The sequence below is a fragment of the Eschrichtius robustus genome, chromosome 1, assembly GCF_028021215.1.
Source record: "Eschrichtius robustus isolate mEscRob2 chromosome 1, mEscRob2.pri, whole genome shotgun sequence".
NCBI lineage: Eukaryota > Metazoa > Chordata > Mammalia > Artiodactyla > Eschrichtiidae > Eschrichtius > Eschrichtius robustus.
The window spans coordinates 124079703-124103991 of NC_090824.1; the positions used below are offsets into that span (position 1 = coordinate 124079703).

General features: G+C 41.2%; 1 protein-coding gene and 1 non-coding gene across 4 annotated transcripts in view; one reads left to right on the forward strand and one right to left on the reverse strand.

Annotated features, from left to right (window-relative positions):
- Nucleotides 1-24289, forward strand: part of TLN2 (talin 2) — a 456139-nt gene that overhangs the window by 301438 nt on the left and 130412 nt on the right. For all 3 annotated transcript variants that reach the window (XM_068552880.1, XM_068552889.1, XM_068552896.1), the window contains exons 20-25: nt 2717-2884; nt 4114-4408; nt 7089-7255; nt 12562-12690; nt 13867-13980; nt 16066-16179. In XM_068552880.1, the coding sequence (XP_068408981.1) occupies nt 2717-2884; nt 4114-4408; nt 7089-7255; nt 12562-12690; nt 13867-13980; nt 16066-16179 (987 nt within the window). The remainder of the gene's footprint in view (nt 1-2716; nt 2885-4113; nt 4409-7088; nt 7256-12561; nt 12691-13866; nt 13981-16065; nt 16180-24289) is intronic.
- LOC137753383 (U6 spliceosomal RNA) lies at nt 17663-17769 on the reverse strand. The gene has a single exon (XR_011071468.1). It is a non-coding gene; the product is annotated as a U6 spliceosomal RNA (small nuclear RNA).

The following is a 24289-nucleotide window of genomic DNA, read 5'->3' on the forward strand; positions in this document are numbered from 1 at the left end:
CATAATGGGTGGTAGGAGTATTTCTGGAAGCCATTTCTGTGCTGGAATGGCCAGTAATAACTATAAACAATTAACTGTAGACCACATAAATACATCTCACTAAAGCCAAGCTAATTATGTCCCCATCCTGACTTCCCCTTAGTCAGATCCCCAAACTCCCCTTGTGTTGTCCTGTGCATTCTGTATTAGAGCAAGTAATTCTTTGTAGGTAGGTACCTACTTAGGAATTGCATAAATACGAGATCCGTCTGTTGGTTTACTAGGCTTAATTATCTTGAAGCAGTCAACTTATTTTCCAAAGTGTTTGGGAAGATTGAGAGGGAAGTCACAGTTCTTCGTTAAGGCATCTCATATATCCTTGAGTATGTATGTATGTATGTATGTATGTATGTATGTATGTATGTATGTATGTATTTTTGGCTGTGTTGAGTCTTCACTGCCGCACATGGGCTTTCTCTAGTTGCGCCGAGCGGGGGCTACTCTTCTTTGCGGTGTGTGGGCTCTAGGCGCGCGGGCTCAGCAGTTGTGGCACACAGGCTTAGTTGCTCCGCAGCATGTGGGATCTTCCCGGACCAGGGATCGAACCCGTGACCCCTGCATTGGCAGGCAGATTCTTAACCACTGTGCCACCAGAGAAGTCCCTGCCTTGAGGTGTTTTTTGTTTTTCTTTTAAGATTTTCCTCTTTTTTTTCTTTGATAGACTGTTTCCATCACAGTGTAAATGCAAACTCTGCCTCCTAATGTCTGCTTCTATGCAGATGTGCTAGGGAAGCAGGTTCAAGTTTAAGGTAGGTCCCGTGGAGGCTTTCTTAACAGGGGAAGGCCTGGCTTGAATGTTTCCCATTCTCTAGGTAAACACCAGGGCAGTAAGGTGATCCTACAACCTCCTCCAGTTATGGGTAGCCCCTGGCTTACTGACATTGGATTTCTTACTCTCTATTTTTCTGATTCTTGAGATCCTATCTTGGAGCTTTTTATTGAGTTTTCAATGTACTGCATGTTCCCAGAGTTAACAAAGGTTTATTTTACATGAGCTGCATAATAGTGGTCTTGTTGAAAAGTTTGACAAGGGCCTTGTCAGCAACTATAGCCATAGTATCACGTTCTTTTTCTAACTGTATTTGTTTTTTTCTGGGACAAAATTAGTAGGAGGAGCAGGATTTCTATAAATCAGTCTAACAAAGTCCTTTAGAGCAATCAAGGGTTTGCATGACCAAATCTTGGTCCCTGGGTGAAAAGATGGATCCCTATCAAGGGAAGGAATACTTTGACCCATTTTGGGAAGACTGCTTTTAAAAATCTTGATAATAATTTGTGACATTCAAATTTTGTTTTCACTGAGCATTGAGATAGATGTCCAAGAACTGTAACTTTGCAGGCCATGTTGGGAGCAGTTTCTAGAAGTTGTATGACAGATGAGTGCCAGTCAGATCCCAAAGGCATCTTCAGCTTTCAGCACCACAGGCTGTGGTTTTTCCTTGGACATCCAGTAGACACCAGAGACCTAAAAAAGGCTGGACCAAACTGTTCCTTTCAGCCTGCTTTGTTGTTGTCCATTTTAAAAGCTGCTTATTTGGTGGATTCATGGGTTTCTGATTTGCCTGGATAAGATATAGTCTTTGCTCTGTGTAAAATTGTACAGGCTAAACACTCTTCCCAGTATATCTTCTTATAAAATATCTTGTTGTAAAGACTCTGTGGTGCCCTTTGCATTCAGAATCAAAAGTGCTTTTCATTGTCTGATGAATTAATAAAGACTTCTGACCGCATCTCCTCTGGGAGAAAGCCTTGACATGTTCAAAATAATAATGGCTTATATGTTTGGGAAGGCATTTCCAAACCAAATAAATGACCTTCAGTATTAAAAGCCAAGAAGTGAATTAAACGTAGCAGTGTTGATTCTTCAGGTCACAGAAATGGGTGACAAATCTGATGGGCTAAGTCAGAGGATTCTCCATCCTGCAGGCAGAAAGCCTTTGTGTTGACTTGAAGCATAAACTGATCTTTAAAGACTCAGAGCTCCTTACATCTTCAGTGAGGTCTTCTCGTAGCCGGTTTATTTATGTAGGCTCCCTTTCCACTTTTCATAATAATTAATCTCCATCCAGAAGGCTACAGAACACTGAGAATAACTTATGTTCAGAGCGTTCATGGGCTCTTGAGCTGGAGGTGCTCTCCGTGCATGTTCAACGTTGCCCTCTGGAGGCCAAGATGTGGCTGAATTTCTGATGACAACTTGGATCTTGTGCAAAGTAGAAATCAGAAAAATAAATTTTCAAGTTATAGTGGGGCATGATGACATGGAGGCCATGAATTTTATCCTTCCTACTGCTCATAGTATATATTTTCAGCTGATCCACCACATACTCAGGAGATGTTGTCAAGATTCGAAGTGTTGTTTAAGTGCACAAATGTGAGTCAGTGGTTAAAATACAAGCCTTGCCCTCACACTAACCTATTTTGGATTGAAACCTATGCTACTTAACGTATAGGAGACTGTGTTATTAGGATGTAAGTCTCCTTCCTTAATTAGCTCTCAGGCTAACTTGACATTTCAGAAAAATAAATGGAAAAATATTATTCTAAAGTGCTGAAGGAAAAAGGTCAAATGGAATTTTAATAAAATGTTTTAAGTGGACACCACACTTTACTTTCAGTCTGTGAAGAGTGATTAGGAAAATATAAATGACGATTTTTTTTTTTTCCCTTTTCTTAGGACGTCTTAATGAGTTTGGCCAAAGCTGTTGCCAATGCTGCTGCCATGTTGGTCCTAAAGGCAAAGAATGTTGCCCAAGTGGCTGAGGACACAGTCCTACAGAACAGGGTGATTGCTGCCGCCACCCAATGTGCCCTCTCCACCTCCCAGCTTGTGGCGTGTGCCAAGGTAAGCCAGCTGGCACCCCAGCCCTTTCTACAGAGTGTCACACGCTCTTATCTGCCTCCAGTCATTGGGAGGAACCAGGGGCAGATTTTGTTAAAATTGTGTAAGGCTTAGAGCTTGCTTCAGGTGTCTTTTAGGGGACATGACAGGATTTTAGCATAAGGTGTCCAATTCTTTAATCATTTTTTCCTTGTTCCAAGTCCTCAGGCAGTGGTACTTTTTGTATCTAATTGCCATTTCTACATGCCAATTGCTGTGTCTCCCCTTTGGACTTCTCAGTATGTCTTCTTTACCCCTGTGCACAAAGAGCTCTTGGATTGTGCAGTTACAGCATTATACATGGGTTCAGTAATAATCCGCAGAGTCCATGGGAGCCCTTTCTGCACTGCACAGAATCAGAAGGAGGTAATGATGAAGTTCATGGTTGCCAGTTAGGATGTACACTCTCTGTGTAATACATTACTTCATTAAGCACCATCATCCCCGGTTTACTGAAGAGGAAACTGAGGCCCTTAGATGTTACTGATTACAGCCACAGAAATCGTTAAGTGGCAGGACTAGGGTTGCAACTCGGGCCAGTCTGACTTCAGATACCCTTTCCGCTCAACCATGTGTATCTTTGCTGAGATGACGTGTCACAAGATGGGAGCCATCTGTTTCTCAACCTGATGACATAACATATTGTACAGATGTGTAATCTGGTTCAGCCTGGCATTTCTGGTCCTATCGGAGGATTTGCAACATCCGTCAGAGGGGTCACTGATGGTCTCCCTCCTCCTTTCCTTGTTCACCATCCTAGTATCACAGATTACTGACACAACTCCCCTAATCTTTCAAGTACCATGAGGCAGAGTTCCAGGAAATATAATATATTCCTCTGGAAAAAAATATAATTCTTTTACATAGTCTTTATCTCAGCTCAGAAGACTCAATTCAGAGGTTCCTAAGAGCAGGAGGTATAAATGGCAAATATCAGAAATTTCTCTCTACAGAAGTAGTCAGTAGTATCAGTGGTTATAGAGCCCTAATGGAGATGAAAGTTAACGGGCATCTAAAATCACAAAGTGAAATGTTGAAGTATGAGAAACCTCAGTGATGGTTTGGTTGAATCCCTGGTCCTATAAATGAGGAACTGAGGCCCAGACCACGGAAGGATGTGGTGGAAATGCTAGTGGGCCCTGGAGACCAGAGTTGTCCCACGGTAACCAAGACCCACTCCTGTCTCGCTTCAGGTCGTGAGCCCCACCATCAGCTCCCCTGTGTGCCAGGAGCAGCTGATTGAAGCAGGGAAGCTCGTGGACCGCTCAGTGGAGAACTGCGTCCACGCCTGCCAGGCAGCCACGGACGACACTGAGCTGCTGAAGCAGGTCAGCGCGGCGGCCAGTGTGGTCAGCCAGGCCCTCCACGATCTCCTGCAGCATGTGCGACAGTTCGCCAGCCGAGGCGAGCCCATTGGTCGCTATGACCAGGCCACCGACACCATCATGTGTGTCACCGAGAGCATCTTCAGCTCCATGGGCGACGCTGGTGAGGGGCTGGTCTGTGGGTGGGCCGGTCGGTTTAGGGTTCCCTGATGGTGATGATTGTGAGTGAGTCGGACGATGGTTGCCTGGACATCTGGCAAAAGGGCAAGTTCTCATCCGCCTCAGTCAGACACTTCTTCCCTGAGGCTGGGAAGAAGATTTGAGACTCCTAATGTGCCTGTCCCAGCAACACTGAAAGACTGAACGTTAACTAGGGTATCTTTATTTAATAATTTTAGATACACAGTAAATCCCTTTTGTTCCAAGAATGTCCATGTTGGATACAGTAAAGTTGGTGCAGCCACAGGGGGAGGCAAGAATGAGGCTTGGAATGAAGTTTATTATACTGACAGGTCCCAGACAGGGGGTCACTGCGTGTCACACAGGGTCACAGGGGAAGCATCAAGTTCTGATCAGATGGCAGAAGACAGGATTGAGGAGAGAGCTTAGGCCACCACCTATATTGGGATTTCTGTGGGAAAGGCAAGATGAAGCAAGATGAACAGCTTAAGTTTGGCTAGTCTGACTAATTTCAGCTGGCTCTACCCTTATAGGGGTGATCCCTAGTTGCCTGGTCCATGGCTCTGGGATGATGAAGGCAGAGGAATATTGCCTCCTGGGCTGTAGGGACCAGACAGAGGATGACTCTGGATTGGGTAGTTTACCGCCATGCTCTTGGCTAGACCCTTTACTATCTCTAAGTATTGGCTAGCTCTGGGAGGGGCAGTCTCTTTCCAAGCAGAAAGGTTTTTCTAAGATGTCAAACATCATGATATACATATATGTGTGTGTGTGTGTGTGTGTGTGTGTGTGTGTGTGTGTGTATATATATATATATATATATATATATATATGTATGTATGTATGTAAAATGCACCTTTTCAGTCTATTAGTTAAAAATTACGTCTCCCCAGACCCAGCCCATCACTATCCCATCTAAATCTCTAGAATTGACCACTTATCAATTTGTTTCATCTTTGCAGAAATGTTCAGTCTTCCTACTGACATTTATATGTATGTACAACACCCTCTTTCTTTTCATATTAATGGAATTCTGCTACACATACTCTTCTGCAACCTTTTTCACTGAATATATTAGAAAATTTCTTCATGTTGACCTATACACTAATCTTTTTAATGACAGCATAGTATTCTGTTCAATGAACGCATCATAATCTACTTAACCAGTTGTCTTTTAACGGACATTTAGGTGGTTTCCAAGTTTCTGTTTGTTTCACAAAATTAATATTGCAGTAACCATTCTTGTAAAAATCTCTCTGTTTACTTTGGGGAGTATATGTAGGATAAATTCCTATCAGTTGAATTTCTGGGCCAATAAGTATGTACATTTTTTGTTTTAAACGTGTCTGAAATTTCTCTCCAGAAAGGTTCCACCAATTTGCAACCCTACCAGGAGTTTGTGAGAAGTCTATTTTCCTACTTCTTCCTCAGCACAGAGCAATACTTCTTAACGAGTATATTTTTAAAGAAAATTACCTTGTGATTTTCTCTATCCTTCTTAAGTGATTTAAGAGATGACATTGCTCCACACATCTGGATTTTTTTGGTTCTTTTGTTTTTATTTTTTCTTAATAAACTTTTTATTGTGGAATATTTTTTCTATATACAGTAAAGTTGCTGGGGTAATAGACTTCTCCTGTACCCTTCCCAGTTTCCCTCCTTTTTAGCATCTCCCTTAGGCCACGAGACATTGGTCAGAACTGGGAGATGAGCATTGGTATGTTACTATTAAGTAAAGTACGGACGTTATTCAGATTTCACCAACTTTTCGCTAATGTCCATTCACTGTCCCAGGATACAATCCAGGGTACCTTGAATTGAGCAGTTTTTGATTTTCGTGAAAGCTTCTTTCCCCCTTAATGTTAACAGTGCTTCGTCCTTCTTCGCAAATGACCTTTAGGGGAGGAAATTGCTCATATTAGAGTAGTTTTATTTTTAATGTTGACGATGGTACCCCTCCCACTTCCAAAAGGAAGTTGAAATAGATATCAGTAAAATCCCAGTTACTAATAACCATTACTAATAACGAGATCAAAATCAATGCTGAGAAGGAAAGGGTGAGCAAAGAGAAAATTGATAGGAAGACTGGGCCAAGGCAAATCTCAGCATTTGAGCATGAAACTGGGGTCTGTGCTTCCTATGAGTGAGAGCCAAGTGACACAAATAGAGTGGGTTATGTGATACCACTCATCTGGTGTTACGTAGCATGCAGATTGACTCAAAATTTAAAAATATTTTTCTTGTGCACATTACTCAAAGAGCTTATTATAGGGGCTTTTGTGTAAGTGGCTTTTGACGTGAGGTAAATAATATTTTCTATATAAGTATTTACTAAGCGTAAACGCACGTAATAAATCCACATAATCTTGTTCCCTGCCTTCTCTTTATAAAGGGTTCCTCTTAGGTTACTTACGTCATTTTTATCCCGCACAGTTAAAGACTGAACTTGGATGTGATTGGGGGTAGACAGGCCTGGCAGCCACAGGGAATATTTTTGGTTCAGGATCTGACTTGGCTTCATTGCTTAGGAATGGAGCATGGAGGCTCATTCCTCTTCGTCCCTTTTGCCAGAGGAATAGAGACAAGACTGTGCTGGCTCCTGACGTTTCCCCTGAGCTTTAGGAAGCAGACAAACAGACTGCATCCTCTGTCCCACCCTCTAGGTGAAATGGTACGCCAGGCCCGGGTCCTGGCTCAGGCCACCTCAGACCTCGTCAACGCCATGAGGTCAGATGCGGAAGCAGAAATCGACATGGAGAATTCCAAGAAGCTCCTGGCAGCAGCCAAACTCTTGGCTGACTCTACCGCTCGCATGGTGGAGGCTGCAAAGGTAGTACATTGGATTTACTCAATTGAAAAGTGAACATCATTGAAAGTTAGGATTTGGAAGGTACCTTCAAGATAGAGAATGGTCAGACGACTATGCATTTTTGTTTGTTTAAAATCTATATGGCTTTGTAATGTTTAACCTTCTTTAAGTGGGAAAGGGGAAGGTCATGGAACACGTGAATGAAAAACCTCTTTAGGGAAGTGGTGCTGACTCAGCCATAGACAACAGAGTCCCTACTTAGCCAGTACTCTTTTTACATTGGGTCATTGCCATTGGCTTTAGTGAAAATGATGATTAATTTCAACTTGAGATTTCAACAGTAAATTCACTTTGACCTGTTTTCTTCCTGCAGCCTTAATGTCACTTTGCCCTCCATTCAACTTCTCAGCTAAACTTCTTTCAAGATTTTGCATAGGTGACAAACTTATTGTTACCAAAGGGGAAAGGTGGGGAGAGGGATAAATTAGGAATTTGGGAGTAACATATACACACTACTATAGAGAAAATAGATAAAACAACAAGGACCTACTGTATAGCACAGGGAAGTATGCTCCATATTTTGTAATAACCTATATGGGAAAAGAATCTGAAAAAGAATATATGTATATATAAATATATATATAAGAATAAAGGCAGCAAATTCTCAAAACTCACCACTTAAAAAAAAAAAAAAAAAAAGATTTTGCATAGGTGTTTCCTGCTTCACTGTTATCCAAAACCCAGTAGCTATTTATAGGAGAGTTTGAATAAAGAGTTAAGAGACAGCTTTGTGCTTTTTGACGGCTATGCTATGTCATGATGCTTCTAAAAGCCAGTGATTCTTTTTTTTTTTTAATTTTTGAGTTTTCTTTTATTTATTTTTTTATACAGCAGGTTCTTATTAGTCATCAATTTTATACACATCAGTGTATACATGTCAATCCCAGTCGCCCAATTCATCACACCACCACCCCAATCCCCCTGCCGCTTTCCCCCCTTGGTGTCCATACGCTTGTTCTCCACATCTGTGTCTCAACTTCTGCCCTGCAAACCGGTTCATCTGTACCATTTTTCTAGGTTCCACATACATGCGTTAATATATGATATTTGTTTTTCTCTTTCTGACTTACTTCACTCTGTATGACAAGTCTCTAGATCCATCCATGTCTCAACAAATGACCCAATTTCGTTCCTTTTTACGGCTGAGTAATATTCCATCGTATAAATGTGCCACATCTTCTTTATCCATTCATCTGTCGATGGGCACTTAGGTTGCTTCCATGACCTGGCTGTTGTAAATAGTGCTGCAATGAACATTGGGGTGCATGTGTCTTTTTGAATTATGGTTTTCTCTGGGTATATGCCCAGTAGTGGGATTGCTGGATCATATGGTAATTCTATTTTTAGTTTTTTAAGGAACCTCCATACTGTTCTCCATAGTGGTTGTATCAATTTACATTCCCACCAACAGTGTAAGAGGGTTCCCTTTTCTCCACACCCTCTCCAGCATTTGTTGTTTGTAGATTTTCTGATGATGCCCATTCTAACTTAAAAGCCAGTGATTCTTGTTTATGGTTTTCTTTGCTGTGCAAAAACTTTTAAGTTTCATTAGGTCCCATTTGTTTACTTTTGGTTTTATTTCCGTTTCTCTAGGAGGCGGGTCAAAAAGGATCTTGCTGTGATTTATGTCATAGAGTGTTCTGCCTATGTTTTCCTCTAAGAGTTTTATAGTGTCTGGCCTTACATTTAGGTCTTTAATCCATTTTGAGTTTATTTTTGTGTATGGTGTTAGAGAGTGTTCTAATTTCATTCTTTTACATGTAGCTGTCCAGTTTTCCCAACACCGCTTATTGAAGAGGCTCTCTTTTCTCCATTGTATATCCTTGCCTCCTTCATCAAAGATAAGGTGACCATCTGTGCATGGGTTTATCTCTGGGCTTTCTATCCTGTTGCATTGATCTATATTTCTGTTTCTGTGCCAGTACCCTACTGTCTTGATTACTGTAGCTTTGTAGTATAGTCTGAAGTCAGGGAGCGTGATTCCTCCAGCTCTGTTTTTTCTTTCTTAAGATTGATTTGGCCATTTGGGGTCTTTTGTGTTTCCATACAAATTGTGAAATTTTTTGGTGTAGTTCTGTGAAAAATGCCATTGGTAGTTTGGTAGGGATTGCACTGAATCTGTAGATTGCTTTGGGTGGTATAGTCATTTTCACAATGTTGATTCTTCCAATCCAGGAGCATGGTATATCTCTCCATCTGTTTGTATCATCTTTAATTTTTCTTTCATCAGTGCCTTATAGTTTGCTGCATACAGGTCTTTTGTCTCCTTAGGTAGGTTTATTCCTAGGTATTTTATTCTTTTTGTTGCAATGGTAAATGGGAGTGTTTCCTTAATTTCTCTTTCAGATTTTTCATCATTAGTGTATAGGAATGCAAGAGATTTCTGTGCATTAATTTTTTATCCTGCCACTTTACCAAATTCATTGATTCGCTCTAGTAGTTTTCTGGTAGCATCTTTAGGATTCTCTATGTATAGTATCATGTCATCTGCAAACAGCGACAGTTTTACTTCTTCTTTTCCAATCTGTATTCCTTTTATTTCTTTTTCTTCTCTAATTGCTGTTAAAAGCCAGTGATTCTTATCCAGGGCTCTTTTTCAGAACCCTGCGAAACTTACTGAAGTACACGTGCCTTAATTCCACCCCCAAAGATCCTAACTTCCGAGTTTGCTGCTGGGACCCGGTGTATGTGTGTGTGTTTCACAGAAGATTCCGATGCCTACCTCAGGGCGAGAACTATTTTAAATGGATACGGCTGTATTTATCTATGCTGTTTTTATTATGCAATTAGCACATGCTTTTGGTGAAATGAATAGGAAATGCAGTAAGTATAAATAAGAAAATAGAAATGACTTTCAACTTCATATCACCAAGGTAACATGTTGAATGTATTCCTATGCATTTCAGATTCATTAAACATCCCCACAGCTTAGCCTGCCTCCTTGGCCTCTCACAGAACAGTAATGTGTCTCAACCAAGTGTGTGAATTGCTTCACTTTCGATGTACTGTGACATGCAGTGACATCCAGTAGACCTTCCTCCTTGTCTGACTCACCATTGTATTACCTGAGGGGCTGATAGTCCTTAGAGATATGTCTTGGGTAGGGCTGAAGAGAGTCCCAAGGAGGGGCAGGGTCCGAACTTCCTTCCTCTGTCCCTGATCCCTCTTTCAGCCAAGAAACTCTGCTGCTTAGCATCGCTTTTAGCAAAAATATGCATTACGGTTTTGGATTATAGTTACTTTTTTTAAGGTTGTTACTAGTTTTGTTTCCTTTTTTTTCTCCTAAGTTTAAAGAAAGCCATTTCAGGCAAACCCTCATGTTCACAAAAATTACTTGCTGGGCTGGAAAGAACCTTAGTGAAAAATCTAATCTGTCCCTTACTTTACAAATGAGAAAATTAAAACTCAGAAAGATTGAACCTACCATCACATGACCAGGACTGAGCCAGGACCAATGTGCACATTTGTTTTTAGATGTGTAGTGCTCCCCAGACTATTTCACGGCATTATACCAAGTTACCAAAGTGTTTGTTATTTTTGATTATTTATATTAGATGGGACAAGGTTGAGTGTTTTTGTAAGTTCTTTTAACTTTTTAGTTAAAAGTTGATACTTTGTTGTCATGGCAATATTTTAATTTGCTGAATTTTGTTGAACGATAAAGAATGTACGATGGTTAGACTTCCAAAGAATATATTTAGTGTGAAGAAAAAAAATATTTCATAATCAGTAACTAAGATTTCAGGACAAGATTAGTACCCCATATCTAATACACATTCATCATAAAAAAGATATTGCTAAGGAAGGATCCAGACACCCACGGCTGTGTAACGTGCAGAAATGGTGCTTTCCTGCTGCTTGAAACACACAGTTAAGGCTGGCATGCCACTGGAGGCATTGATAAAGGAGTGGCTTTAGAAAATACCCAATGAGCAGAAAAAATAAAACGACTCTCATAAACTTGTAGAAGAACGCAAAAGGAGCCCAAACAATCCTTTTACATGTGAAATGCAAAAATATAATTTTTTAGTTGCTAAAAACACAAAAATCAAGACTACTAAAAGTGGTTTAAATTTAAAAGAAGATTCCATCCAAGAGGATGCCAAAACAACTCTGTCACAGATGTTAAAACTGTTCCATTCAGTGGGAATTCCTATGACTTTTTATACATATCGTAGTTCAAAGAAAGAGGTTTTCGCAAATTGGTAAATTTGGCAAAGTGTTCACATGGAAAATTGAGATGTTTAGAAAATTGATTTCGATAATTGGCATGTTTCTTTCTGCCTCACAAGCAAATATTATTGCCCGAAAATGTTCATGGGAAGAAACTCATTCATCTACATACATCCAGTGCTGGTCCCAAAGCATCCAGGCCCTGTGAGAAGAATCTTGATTGATGCTTTTATCACAGGCGGAGGTGGAAGACTGGATGTGCTTTAAGTTTTTGTCGAGTTATTGGGCAGTAAAATTATCCTCTCCCTACATTACCTTTAGCCTTTCCCTGCTTCAGAATCCTACCCATCTAACTAAAATCCACTTGGACTCCTAACACACTTTAACCTACAGCAACACAGTAAAAGAGCCGTGGGCTTACACAAGGGAAACATGGCCATCGGCTGTGCACGGCACCCTCCTGTTTCCCTGCCTGGATAGGGGCGTCGATTTCTCTCATTAGTACAGTTAGGGACCAATTCTACTTGGCTATATTTGCCAACCCAGACTCTCTAGGAATGCAATTCCTAGACATGGTCTTTCTTGAACAACATTGGCTTATAGAATTTTGGATGGTGTTCCCATCCCCCCGCTCCCTCCATCCCAGCCCCTGCGTTATGCTGTAATCTTAGCCCATTCTCATTCACCAGTGCTGCAGGGCAAGAGAATCTTTCAGCAGCAATATGTGTCTGTCACACCAATTAAAATAAAATTCTCCCTGAGAGATGTGAGCAGGAGGGAGATTTATCTTAACATCTTTTAAACCGTTGGGTTTCTCACCACAAGGTAATTTATATGGATGACGAAGGCTATGATCTCAAGTGTTTAATTATTACCATTGGATTTTTCTTGTTTAGCTGTGCAGTTTGGAAACATCCCCTGGTAGATATTTTTTTGTTGTGAGAGGAAACATCTTTATCATAAAGATACTGCTTTGGCTTCTCTCTTCCCATTACTTGGTATTCATAGGAAAAAGTAACATTGAAGGCATGAATTCAGCGTCTGTGGCATGCTGCCCCTTGGACCTCTTGGAATCTTTCTTTTCACCTTCGTAGGGAGCTGCAGCCAACCCTGAGAACGAGGACCAGCAGCAAAGGCTGAGAGAAGCTGCAGAAGGTCTCCGGGTGGCAACCAACGCCGCAGCCCAGAATGCTATTAAGAAAAAAATCGTCAACCGACTGGAGGTCGGTAAAGAGGCTGGTTTTCCAGGTTTTAGGTTTGCATAGAGTCCATTGAAAGAATAAGCGAATTCATAAGGCAATGCCCCTAGAAAGGAAGCTAAATCAAGATAGACGATACAGTTTAATGCTTTAGGTGCCATGAGAAACTTGAACGGCTGGTTTAGGGACATTGTACATTTAGGTTCAGTGGTTTAGGTCCATTGACACAGTTTGAAAAACTGCTTCAGTTCATGGTTGCACAATGCCAGAATCTTTTCAGAGTTTAACATTCTTGAACAGAATTCAAATTTTCCTTCAGGAGGAACCAGGTTTTGTTTTGTTTTGTTTTGTTTTCCTGGCATTAAGGGATGTACACGTTCAGAAAGGACCTTTAGCTAAAAATGTATATATATTGTTGGAGGTAATACTCTTTCACGACTCCCAATAGATGATAGGAACTTTGGAAGACTGGAGATGGGGATAAAGAGGTTTGGAAGGGAGTAATAAATACTTCTGTCATTTTTCAGAATGCTTATTTATTCTCGGAAAAGAAAAAGTAATAGGCACAAATTCTGTAAGAAAATAAATCTCTCTCACAAATATACACAGGAGATTCTTAGACTAAAATTTGGGGGCATTAGAGGCCAGAACTTGGCTCTAGTGAGGAATCCCTCCGTGTGTAATCTGCTGGGTTCTGGAGGAAAGCTGACCTCCTTGTCCGTGGAGGGAGACTAGAGACTAAACACGGTTAAGTACGCCAGTGGGGACATCTGGGCCTTTCTGAGCCCAGGCAAGTCAGGAGCCCCAGTGTTTGTGCTTGGTGCTTGACCCAGAGAGCAGCCCATGCTTCTTGTGAGAGAAATGTTTTTCTCCTAAAACATTTAGACTTAGTGCTGCTTATCAGTGACATCATGGTCCTGGGACTCGTCCCTTGTCTTTTTGAGAAATGACAGATGAACATCGGAACTTGAGCCTGTCTTTTTCAATTGTCCCAGGGTACTTAAACCAAGGGAAGGCAACAGGGCGTGGCTAGGTTAGAATGTCATTGGTGCTGAAAGGGCGGAGTCTGTGCCTGGCGTGCCCTTTCTTGGAGCCGTGCGGTACCCCCCTTTGGTGGAGGGGATTTGTATCAGTGTGTGTGTGTGTGTGTGTGTTTGCACGTGTGAACCCTGCCTCACCTCCTCTCACTGTCCTCCCCAGGTGGCAGCCAAGCAGGCTGCAGCTGCAGCCACGCAGACCATCGCCGCCTCCCAGAACGCGGCCGTGTCCAACAAGAACCCCGCGGCCCAGCAGCAGCTGGTCCAGAGCTGCAAGGTGAGGCGTCAGCTGCCAGAGAGCCAGGTCTGCTGGAGGAGACCCTGATAACATTAGAGCGCCCAGTGCCCTGGTAATTCGGTTAAGACTGATCATCCAGGCCCCTAATCCAGTTTGTTCCAGCTCCCATGTTCCAGGTGTACGCACGCACGTCTGGTTTTTGTCTATTAAGTGGATGGCCTCTGTTTGGAAGGAGAACATGTTTTTCCCAGCATTGTCTTTCCTTTGTCTAGATTCTTTTCCTTCTTTTTGAGAGCACAAGTCAAGGAGGATCAATGACAAGGCCGTTTAGGGCTCTGAAACGGTAATGAAGCATTGAATTTCCAGAGTGCCTTCCTCCCTTTGAATGGTGGCCTTTGTGTTCAGTCTTCACTCGTTGTGGCAGGGGTGATTTCCTGCTTTGCACTGATGGCACCTGAGGATCTATTCATCCTGTCTGGCCTCATTGCTGTTGCGCTCTGGTGCTTTCTGTGGTTGCCTCACTGATCTTCCGAGACCTGTCGCTGACGCCGCGCTTGAAGCCAAGGTGCTGCAGGGGGTGCCGTCCACCTCTGCCGCCTTCTCTGAGCGCCCAGGGTTAACTCTCCCGGGAGAGCCCTGAGTGGTGCCAAAGGCACAGCTCACTGCCTGGCCATCGCCCACGTGTTGGCACCACGTCTGACTGAAGTTCCCTTGCGGCGCTTGCGGTTCGCCGGGGGAGCTGGGTGCAGAGGCATGTTGGATTTGCATGGGCTCTGAGCCTTCTCTCTCCTCTCTCAAATCTCCTCTGTGAAACCATTCACATGTGAGGGCTGTTGCCGCTTCTACTTCAAAAATGGCTCTACTCCTGTGGGGAGGCCACCCAGGGCCCTCCATGTCCTGAATCCCAGTTCTCTGAGGCTAGCCCCTCACTGGGGAGCAAGTTTGCTCTGGTGGAAAAGCCTCAGCAATGCAGGAGGACCCTGTCCTCGGGATCGTGCACGTAAAGAAGGGCTTTCTCCTGAGAGCCAGGTCCCTGCTGCGGAGGGAGTTGGTTTCCTGTTGGGGTCTGGCTTCAGCCGCCAGCAGGGGTAGCAAAATGGCATTTCCCCTTCTCAGGGAGCACATGCTACTTGTGTCCAGGAAAATAGTATGAACCCTCCCCCTACTTCTTATGAACAAACGGAGCATACTGAGCCCGTGGGTACCTCTGTCAGGGAATGAGAACATTGCTGTTTATCAGGTTGCGGTGCAGAAGGTAAAGCGGGCCAAGTTCCTGGAGCCAGCGGTCCTGAAGAGGATTCGAGTGAAATTCTCCTGGAAATATTTTTTTTTAATTCTTGCTGGAATGGGCTCCTGAAAAGAACGTGTCACCAGGGTGGGCTGCTCTTGGGTCCTTCCTTAGCAGTGACGGTCACCGTGCTGTGGCCTCTGAGGGCCTGGTTGGTCAGATGTGGCGTGGCACAGAGGGACAAGCAGGAGGACGCAGAGAGGGAAAAGGCCAGCATCTCCTAGGCACCGGGGGAGACGGTCACTTTCAAGTGGTCTCACCTCGGGATGCTGTCCTCCCTCCCCTACCCCGGGCATCGGGTTTTCCCATTTGAGGAGTGAGAACACAGGAAGAGGAACCACAGTGACATGAAAGCTGACAGATGGAATGTATACCCGCAAAGTCAGATATCGAAATGCTGAAGTATGCTGTTAGTTGGGTGCTTCTCTCACTTTCTTCTGATCACTGGACCGTATGAATTGAGTTTATCCACCTGTGAATTGGATAGATTCTTTGACGCTAGGGTTTTCAACCCTAACGAGCCAGGATGGTGTGAGCTGCAACTGGGGAAATTGTTTTAAGGCTTCATTATGGAGAATCGCCTTGTGCTGCGTGTATTGGGACCCGGGGGACCACAGGGTAGAGCGTGTGTGGGAGGAGCCTACCCACAGGTACTGTGTTGGCAAAGGGCCCAACGGGCTAAAGCTGCTGAGTGAATCCAAGGTCTGGGCCAGGCACCCCCAGGAGGGAAGGCACATCCACAGAACATTATCACTGGGGGCGTTTCCCCACACACCCCGTTTTGGTACGTCACCATCCTGGGTGTGCTCAGTTTTCATTTTCCTTGCTTCCTGTAGGCAGTGGCTGATCACATCCCTCAGCTGGTCCAGGGGGTCAGAGGGAGCCAAGCCCAAGCAGAAGATCTCAGTGCCCAGCTGGCGCTCATCATCTCCAGCCAGAACTTCCTCCAGGTACCACGGAAACATTCACCTCCGTCTTCCCCAGAACCTCAACCCACCCCCACCCCACTGCCTGCTGGGTAGGGGATGCCCTTTATCCTTCAGGAGAGGACTTCACAGATGCCAGAGCCAGAGCAAAGTCTTTGCAGTAAGCAGACCTGGAAGCAGTTTCAGGAGAGGGAGATGCAGCTTGGCAAAGCAAGATGCTGATATGCAGGGAAATTGCCCCAGGAGATGGCACATTATCCATTTTGCTATCTGTATTTCTCTTCCGTGAGGGAAAACATGTAATAAGCTGCACTTTTTGACAAACAGCCTAGTACTAAGTATTGCTTTAGGTTTGCTAGTTTCCAGAATACCTCATGCCATTATTCATAGCTAGGGAAATAAGAATCAGTGAGTGCATCTTCTCCAAAGGTGTGGTGGTTTCTTGTGGCAATTATAGAATTAGTAAGTATTGTCGGTCTTTGTGAAGTGTGGCTAGGTTCTTTTTTTTTTTTTAATTAAATATAAAATGTGAATATTAAGTTGTGAACGCTCCCTTTGTACATACTTCTTTCACATCTCTCGGCACTTTGTCTACTTGGATCTCCTAAACAGTCCGTGTGGTTTGGCAAGTTTCTTTCTCGTCCCTGTCTATTCAGATCTGTATTTACAGGACCCAGTGATACATCTATCTGGTTAATTCTTCAAGAGCCGTAGCTCCAACATGCAGGGATACAACATGAAAAGTTTGTGCTTCCTCACATTTTATCTTTATACATATACAAATGTATTTATTTATGTATGTATTCTCTTGGGATTCACTGTGTATTGACTGTGTTTTTCATGTTAACATTTATATTATGAACATTTGTGAATTTGAATCATATTTTCTCGTATACTATACTCATTGTTTAGCTGTTCTGTCATTCGACATACAGGTTGTTTTCAATTATTTGCTGTCATTAACAACCTGTGATATGATAAAAAAAAAAAAAAAGTCTTGGTGTGTGCTCAAATCTTTGTGCCCCTCTTAAATTGTTTCCTTAGGGTAAATTACTAGAACTAGGATTGCAAGCAGCTTATTTTTATCTTTGGGACATTGAGAATTGTGGCTTGGACAAGTTGTTTGTCTTCTGCTATAGGTGGTTACAAGGCCTAGAATCAGTTGTGTTGTCCCACTGCTGGCAGGATTGTAGGGTCTTATGATAGTACAGTGTGGACGTGGTCCAGGGGTCACTCTGTCCCTGCCCTTCTTGTTTTTCCTGTTTCTTTTGTTCTTTTAATTTTGCTACTGTAGACAGATCAGATCTTTACAAGAATAAGGCCAGAGTCAGAAATAAATAGAAATGGAATCAGCAGATCAAAAAGTTTTAAACTTTTTTTAAAGTTTACATTTTAAACTCTTTTCATACGTGTGGTAAAATTGCCCTTCCAGAAGGATGAATGAATCTAAATTTACAACTAGCAGCATGTGGAGCACACTTTTTTTTTTTTTTTTTTTTTTTTTTTTAAAAATATGGAACGCTTCACGAATTTGCGTGTCATCCTTGCGCAGGGGCCATGCTAATCTTCTCTGTATCGTTCCAATTTTAGTATATGTGCTGCCGAAGCGAGCACGGAGCACACTTTTTATTGATTTTTTTATCTTTGTTTTATTTTATTTTATTTTAATTTTTATTGGAATATAGTTGATTTACAATGTTGTGTTAGTTTCAGGTGTACAGCAAAGTGAATCAGTTATGCATATACACATAGCCACTCTTTTTTAGATTCAAATGTGGGGTTATTTTTTTTTTTTATTGGAGTATAATTGCTTTACAATGTTGTGTTAGTTTCTGCTGTACAATGAAGTGAATCAGTTATATGTATACCTATATCCCCTCCCTCTTAGACCTCCCCTCCATCCCACCCATCTAGGCCGTCACAGAGCACTGAGATGAGCTTCCTGTGCTTTATAGCATGTTCCCGCTAGCTACCTATTTTACGCATGGTAGCGTATATATGCCAATCCTAATCTCCCAGTTCGTCCCACCCTCCCCTACCCCCTCTGTGACCACATGTCCGTTCTCTACGTCTACACCTCTATTCCTGCCCTGCAAATAGGATCATCTGTAACATTTTTGTAGGTTCCACATATATGCATTAATATACGATATTTGTTTTCTCTTTCTGGCTAACGTCACTCTGTATGACAGACTCTAGGTCCATCCACATCTCTACAAATGACCCAATTTCGTTCCTTTTTATGGCTGAGTAATATTCCATTGTATATATGTACCACATCTTCTTAATCCATTCATCTGTCATTGGACATTCAGGTTGTTTCCATGTCCTGGCTATTGTAAATAGTGCTGCAATGCAATGAACATTGGGGTACATGTGACCTTTTGAATTATGGTTTTCTCAGGGTATGTGCCCAGTAGTGGGGTTGCTGGATCATATGGTAGTTCTATGTTTAGTTTTTTAAGGAACCTCCATACAGTTCTCCATAGTGGCTGTATCAATATACATTCCCACCAAGAGTGCAAAAGGGTTCCCTTTTCTCCACACCCTCTCCAGCATTTATTGTTTGTAGGTTTTTTGATGATGTCCATTCTGACTGGTGTGAGGTGAAACCTCATTGTAGTTTTCATTTGCATTTTGGAGCACACTTTTTAATACCTCTTTTCCAAGTTGGGAAATCAATCATTTTTTTTAAATGTTTTTGCCAGTTTTCTTGGTTATGTTTTTATTATTTGATTTTGCATGTCCTTGATTTTCACAATGTTAAACATTTTTCACGTTTCAGTTATTTGTTTTTATTACATGAACTTGTCTATTCATGCTTTTTATATACTCATGCTGATTTTTCTTATAAATTCTCATGAATTCCTTAAATATTTTTTTTTAAAGATTTATTGATTGATTGATTGATTGATTGCTATGTTGGGTCTTCGTTTCTGTGCTAGGGCTTTCTCTAGTTGTGGCAAGCGGGAGCCACTCTTCATCGCGGTGTGCGGGCCTCTCACTATCGCGGCCTCTCTTGTTGCGGAGCACAGGCTCCAGATGCGCAGGCTCAGTAGTTGGGGCTCACGGGCCTAGCTGCTCCATGGCATGTGGGATCCTCCCAGACCAGGGCTCGAACCCGTGTCCCCTGCATTAGCAGGCAGACTCTCAACCACTGTGCCACCAGGGAAGCCCAAATTCCTTAAATATTAATAATATTAACTTGTGTCCTTGATATTTATGATCTGCTACTTAAATTGTTACAGCTTTACTAAGAGCCATTGTATAGCATACATATTAAAAACCTTAAAATTATGTATACTTTTTGGTCCAGAAACGTTTATACAAAAAAATTATGAACGTGTACAAAATTTTAGTTACAAAGGTGTTTATCATATCATTGTTTATTATATTTGAAAACATGGAAAGATACTTAACAATACAGGATTGAAAAGTGATAACTGATGTATACACAGGGTATTACATAGCTATGAAAAAGATAGACTATGTGGAACAAGGAGATTGGAAAACAGAATAAATAGTATGATCTTATTTTTGAAATTATATGTGCCTGCACATAGACACCCATGCATGGTGAAATTGTCCTGGGTTCTGAGATGTGAGAGGTCACTCGTTTCATTTTGTGTCCCTGTATTTTTCTAAATACTCTATTACATATATTTGAGACACAGATTAAAGAGCTACTCCAAGAAACACAACATATTTAGTAAGAAACTCTCTTTCAAATCTGTTTTAAATAAGAATTTCAAGCCACTATCCCAATTTTACTCCCCACTCCACCCCAAAAGACACATACTTTTTTTTTTTGAATATCTTTACTGGAGTATAATTGCTTCACAATGTTGTGTTAGTTTCTGCTGTACAACAAAGTAAATCAGCTATATGTGTACATATCTGTATCCCCTCCCTCTTAATCCTCCCTCCCACCCTCCCTATCCCACTCCTCTAGGTCGTCACAAAGCATCGAGGTGACTGATCTCCCTGTGCTATGCAGCTGCTTCCCACTAGCCAGCTATTTTACATTTGGTAGTATATATATGTCCATGCTACTCTCTCACTTCGCCCCAGCTTCCCCTACCCGCACTGTGTCCTCAAGTCTGTTCTCTACGTCTGCGTCTTTATTCCTGTCCTGCCACTAGGTGCATCAATACCGATTTTTTAGATTCCATATATGTGTGTTAGCATATAGTGTTTGTATTTCTCTTTCTGACTTATTTCACTCTGTATGTCAGACTCTAGGTCCATCCACCTCATTGCAAATAACTCAATTTCGTTCCTTTTTATGGCTGAGTAGTATCCCATGGTATATATGTGCCACATCTTCTTTATCCATTCATCTGTCATTGGACATTTAGATTGCTTCCATGTCCTGGATATTATAAATAGTGCTGCAGTGAACATTGTGGTACATGTATCTTTTGGAATTATGGTTTTCTCAGGGTATATGCCCAGTAGTGGGATTGCTGGGTCATATGGTAGTTCTATTTTTAGTTTTTTAAGGAACCTCCATGCTGTCCTCCATAGTGGCTGTATCAGTTTACATTCCCACCAACACTGCAAGAGGGTTCCCTCTTCTGCACACCCTCTCCAGCATTTATTGTTTGTAGATTTTTTGATGATGGCCATTATGACCGGTGTGAGGCGATACCTCATTGTGGTTTTGATTTACATTTCTCTAATCATTAGTGATGTTGAACATCTTTTCATGTGTTTGTTGGCAATCTGTATGTCTTCTTTGGAGAAGTGTCTATTTCGGTCTTCCGCCCATTTTTTGATTGGGTTGTTTGTTTTTTTGATATTGAGCTGCATGAGCTGCTTGTACCTTTTGGAGATTAATCCTTTGTCAGTTGCTTTGTTTGCAAATATTTTCTCCCATTCTGAGGGTTGTCTTTTTGTCTTGTTTATGGTTTCCTTTGCTGTGCAAAAGCTTTCATTAGGTCCCATTTGTTTATTTTTGGTTTTATTTCCATTTCTCTAGGAGGTGGGTCAAAAAGGATCTTGCTGTGATTTATGTCATAGAGTGTTCTGCCTATGTATTTCTCTAAGAGTTTTATAGTGTCTGGCCTTACATTTAGGTCTTTAATCCATTTTGAGTTTATTTTTGTGTATGGTGTTAGGGAGTGTTCTAATTTCATTCTTTTACATGTAGCTGTCCAGTTTTCCCAGCACCACTTATTGAAGAGACTGTCTTTTCTCCGTTGTATATTCTTGCCTCCTTTGTCAAAGACAAGGTGACCATCTGTGTGTGGGTTTATCTCTGGGCTTCCTATCCTGTTCCATTGATCTGTATTTCTGTTTCTGTGCCAGTACCATACAGTCCTGATTACTGTAGCTTTGTAGTATAGTCTGAAGTCAGGAAGCCTGATTCCTCCAGCTCCGTTTTTCTTTCTCAAGATTGTTTTGGCTATTTGGGGTCTTTTGTGTTTCCATACAAATTGTAAAATTTTCTTGTTCTAGTTCTGTGAAAAATGCCATTGGTAATTTGATCAGGATTGCATTGAATCTGTAGATTGCTTTGGGTAGTATAGTCATTTTCACAATGTTGATTCTTCCAATCCAAGGACATGGTATATCTCTCCATCTGTTTGTATTGTCTTTGATTTCTTTCATCAGTGTCTTATAGTTTTCTGCATACAGGTCTTTTGCCTCCTTAAGTAGGTTTATTCCTAGGTATTTTATTCTTTTTGTTGCAGTGGTAAATGGGAGTGTGTCCATAATTTCTCTTTCTGATTTTTTTGTTGTAGTGTATAGGAATGCAAGAGATTTCTGGGCACTAATTTTGTATCCTGCTACCTTACCAAATTCATTGATTAGCTCTAGTAGTTTTTTGGTGGCATCTTTAGGATTTTCTATGTATACTATCATGTCACCTGTAAACAATGACAGTTTCACTTCTTCTTTTCCGATTTGGATTCCTTTTATTTCTTTTTCTTCTCTGATTGCCGTGGCTAAACCAAAACTACGTTGAATAATAGTGGTGAGAGTGGGCACCCTTGTCTTGTTCCTGATCTTAAAGGAGATGCTTTCAGTTTTTCATCATTGAGAATGATGTTGGCTGTGGGTTTGTCATTTATGGCTTTTATTATGTTGAGGTAGTTTCCCTCTAGGCCCACTTTCTGGATTTCTGGAGAGTTTTTATCATGAATGGGTGTTGAATTTTGTCTAAAGCTTTTTCTGCATCTGTTGAGATTATCATATTTTTTTTTAAAGTTCATAGCATATTTATTGTTAATGAATTTTTCCTAGTTAGTATCTGAACAATATATACACTTACAAAATAAACATGATACCAGCTGCTATAGTACAGGTTTTCTTCTTTTTAAATTCTCTACATCTGTACTGTCATATTCCATGTGACCCAGTTCTCCTACCTCTTCCCTCTATTCTTATGACTTTGAAACCTTCAGCCAGGCAGCACTCCATGATGCCATTTGACACAAACACAATCATAAATACAAACACAAACTCAGGCACTTGGATTACAAGGCAATCAAATGGTTTTTATCCTTCAATTTGTTAATATGGTGAATCACATTGATTGATTTGCATATATTGAAGAATCCTTGCATTCCTGGGCTAAACCCCACTTGATCATGGTGTATGATCCTTTTAATGTGCTGTTGGATTCTGTTTGCTAGTATTTTGTTGAAGATTTTTGCATCTATGTTCATCAGTGTTATTGGCCTGTAGTTTTCTTTCTTTGTGACATCTTTGTCTGGTTTCAGTGTCAGGGTGACGGTGGCCTCGTAGAATGAGTTTGGGAGTGTTCCTCCCTCTGCTATATTTTGGAAGAGTTTGAGAAGGATAGGTGTTAGCTCTTCTCAATGTCTGATGGAATTCGCCTGTGAAGCCATCTGGCCCTGGGCTTTCGTTTGTTGGAAGATTTTTAACCACAGTTTCAATTTCAGTGCTTGTGATTGGTCTTTTCATATTTTCTATGTCTTTCTGGTTCAGTCTTGGAAGGGTGTGCTATTCTAAAAATTTGTCCATTTCTTCCAGGTTGTCCATTTTATTGGCATTAGTTGCTTGTAGTAGTCTCTCATGATCCTTTGTATTTCTGCAGTGTCAGTTGTTACTTCTCCTTTTTCATTTCTAATTCTGTTGATTTGAGTCTTCTTCCTTTTTTTCCTGATGAGTCTGGTTAACAGTTTATCAATTTTATCTTCTCAAAGAACCAGTTTTTAGTTTTATTGATCTTTGCAATTGTTTCCTTCATGTCTTTTTCATTTATTTCTGATCTGATCTTTATCATTTCTTTCCTTCTGTTAACTTTGGGGATTTTTGTTCTTCTTTCTCTAATTGCTTTAGGTGTAAGGTTAGGTTGTTTATTTGAGATTTTTCTTGTTTCTTGAGGTAGGATTGTATTGCTATAAGCTTCCCTCTTAGAACTGCTTTTGCTGCATCCCATAGGTTTTGGGTAGTTGTGTTTTCATTGTCATTTGTTTCTAGGTATTTTTTTATTTTCTCTTTGATTTCTTCAGTGATCTCTTGGTTGTTCAGTAGTGTATTGTTTAGCCTCCATGTGTTTGTAGTTTTTACAGTTTTTCTCCTGTAGTTGATATCTAGTCTCACAGCATTGTGGTTCAGAAAAGATGCTTGATAGGATTTCAGTTTTCTTAAATTCACCAAGGCTTGATTTGTGACCCAAGATGTGATCCATCCTGGAGAATGTTGCATATGCACTTGAGAAGAAAGTGTATTCTGTTGTTTTTGGATGGAATGTCCTATAAATATCAATTAAGTCCATGTGGTCTAATGTGTCATTTAAAACTTGCATTTCCTTATTTATTTTCTGTTTGGATGATCTGTCCATTGGTGTAAGTGGGGTGTTAAAGTCACCTGCTCTTATTGTGTTACTGTCAGTTTCCCCTTTTATGGCTGTTAGCATTTACCTTATGTATTGAGGTGCTCCTATGTTGGGTGCATAGGTATTTACAATTGTTATATCTTCTTCTTGGATTGATCCCTTGATCATTATGTAATGTCCTTCCTTGTCTCTTGTAATAGTCTTTATTTTAAAGTCTATTTTGTCTGATATGAGTATTGCTACTCCAGCTTTCTTTTGATTTCCATTTGCATGGAATATTTTTTTCCATCCCCTCACTTTCAGTCTGTATGTGTCCCTACATCT